The sequence below is a fragment of the Solanum pennellii genome, chromosome 8, assembly GCF_001406875.1.
Source record: "Solanum pennellii chromosome 8, SPENNV200".
In the NCBI taxonomy this organism is placed as follows: Eukaryota; Viridiplantae; Streptophyta; class Magnoliopsida; order Solanales; family Solanaceae; genus Solanum; species Solanum pennellii.
In genome coordinates this window covers 8,611,297-8,613,898 of record NC_028644.1, presented here as the reverse complement: position 1 = coordinate 8,613,898, position 2,602 = coordinate 8,611,297, and the positions used below count along the sequence as shown (strand labels likewise).

The 2,602-nt window shown below is 34.9% G+C and overlaps 1 protein-coding gene across 1 annotated transcript in view; it reads left to right on the top strand.

Annotated features, from left to right (window-relative positions):
* The first annotated feature begins 794 nt into the window (after positions 1–794).
* Positions 795–2,602, top strand: part of LOC107027067 (prefoldin subunit 6) — an 8,952-nt gene continuing 7,144 nt past the window's right edge. Inside the window, exons 1-3 of the mRNA XM_015228233.2 lie at positions 795–968; positions 1,058–1,128; positions 1,218–1,342. Coding sequence (XP_015083719.1) covers positions 890–968; positions 1,058–1,128; positions 1,218–1,342 — 275 coding nt within the window. The 5' untranslated portion in view covers positions 795–889. The remainder of the gene's footprint in view (positions 969–1,057; positions 1,129–1,217; positions 1,343–2,602) is intronic.

The following is a 2,602-nucleotide window of genomic DNA, read 5'->3' as shown; positions in this document are numbered from 1 at the left end:
ATGATCTTCATTTGATTTGGGACACACAAGAAAAATAAAGAGAGGAAAGAGTTTTTATTAGTTCAAGAGAATGTTCTTTTTGTGGAACTTTAGACTCAACTCTTGTCTAGAGTTGTTGAGTTATACTTTGTGTTAAGGTTGTTGTATTCTGGAGGAAACAAGTCAAGAAGGACCACTGATGGATCAGTGTATTTGTTGCAGTAGTTGAATCTCCTTAAAGAGAGCGACATATACGCGCCTCAATCTGAAGAGATTTTTATTTCTTCATTTTATTTTCAATTGTAATCTTGTAATTTTATTATTCTGTAATTTTTCACTAACACTTCTATTTAACATTAATTATTTTAATCACTTTTTTTTATGATTGTGTGAAGCAGAGACAAGTTTATTATACTCAAGTTAAATTTATTGATCTCTAATTCTGCGCAAATGATAGTATTTTTTTATTTCGCGCCTCAATCTGAAGATATTTTTATTTCTTTATTTTATTTTCAATTGTAATCTTGTAATTCTGTTATTTTGTAATTTTTCACCAACACTTCTATTTGACATTAATCATTTTAATCACTTTTTTTTTTTTAATGATTGTGCGAAGTGAAGACAAGTTTACTATACTCAAGTTAAAATTATTGATCTCTAATTGTGTGCAAATGGTAGTATTTTTAAAATTTTCTCCAAATTTACAAATTTGACCAATTTATTCTGTTGAAGACATTTTATTTTATTTTTCATTTAAAAATAAACAATACAGACAAATATAAAATGAGTAATGAATTTTGATACCCTAACCCGCCGGATAACTCCGAACAAACCCCCGCCCCCCCTCCCAACACTCCGGTAGCAGCCGGCGGATAGCAAAATCAGGCAATAGCTAAACAGTTAGAAAAAAATGGCTTCGTCCACCGGTCTCCGAGAATTGCAACGTGACCTAGAGAACAAAGCCAACGATCTTAGCAAACTTCAAAAAGGCAAAAATCTTCCTTCCTTAATTACCTTTTATCCTCTTGACTTGACTATATTTGTTGTATTTATAATTTATTTTGTTATCTTCTGTCAGATATATCAAAGAATCATCAAATCAGAAAGAAGTATACTATTCAACTTGGTGAAAACGAGCTTGTTCTCAAGGTATGAAGCTTACATTATTTTTTCAATACTTGAGATACATTATATTGAGTTGATGAGATACAATATATTGAGTTGATTATCTAATGTAGGAATTGGATCTGTTAAGTGAAGACGCCAATGTTTACAAGTTGATAGGACCAGTGCTTGTGAAGCAGGATATGGCAGAAGCTAATGCCAATGTCAAAAAGCGGATTGAGTACATTTCAGCTGAACTGTATGTAACATATTTTTATTTAAGTTTTTTTAGTTATGTTCGAGTAGTTTCCTCTTGTGAGCAGAGTACATAATAAGATTGTTGGTTGTTGAAATTAATAGGTTACTTTGAGATGCTAAAGTAGATGAATAAAAAAGGGCCTATGGAAAATCCTTTTATTGAAGTTAAACGACTTATTGATATTACTAACTTATAACCCTCATCGGTTTGGTCCTCATATCCTGAAGAAATATGCTGCTTATTTATCAAAATCGTTGTGCTTTAGTTAATAGTCGTCTATGTTGGTTTTATGTTCTGTTATATTGTTGGAGCCTGCTACTGGACAAAGGTCCAGTAAGGAAATAGCAGCAATGGAATTTGTTAAGCTGATGTGACACATTACTGGTACTTGCTCTAGTTTGCATATCATATCAGATCTTTTAATTTTGGAAGTAGAAGAACAATTTTTTTCAAAAAAATAGAATGAAAGTAGCCCACTTTTCAACAACATACACCGTGCAATTCCACAAGTGGGGTATGGGGAGGGTAGTTCACGCATAGACCTTACCTTTACAAGGGAGAGAGATTATTCCCGATAGACCATTGGCTCAAGTAAAAACATTACAAAGCAGTTTGAAAAAAAGAAACACCGGGAGTGGAACCCTTCGGGGTGGCCCAGTGGTTTGGGCTTGGGACTTCCATGTCGGAGGTCTCAAGTTCGTAACCCATTCCCAGCGAAATCAAGGGGTTTGCCTTTTGGGTCGAGCTCGTCGCACCGGGCTTGCCTAGTGCAGGTTACCTCTCCTATGTGGTTTGCGAGATATTGCATAGGAGCGGGGCTTTTACCCTGTGCGAACCCAAAGGTAGCGGCTGTCGGTTTCCCTTGTCATTAAAAAAAACAATGGGAGTGGAGAAGCCCAAGAAAAAATGCTAAAGAAAGCACAACAAAGCATACAAAAAAAGGAACATTCACTATTATGAAATAATACAATACTCAAAGTGTCAGAAATAGTAAATTGTAACATATATGGAATAAAACTGATGTGCTATCAGGACCAAATTCAAATTCCATATGTTAGAGGTGCTGATGAATTGAATAATAGGGAATATTTGTACATTCGAGGAACAGCCTCTTGTATTTGAAATCTTTTTGGTGCACCCTTGAGATTTTATCTGTATAGATGACTGTGTGCCTTTTATAGAAAATCATGTTTGATGTAGATTCTCTACTTTTGGTTAAATATCCTGGACTCAGCTTCTCTCTCTCCCCCCCCCCCCCCC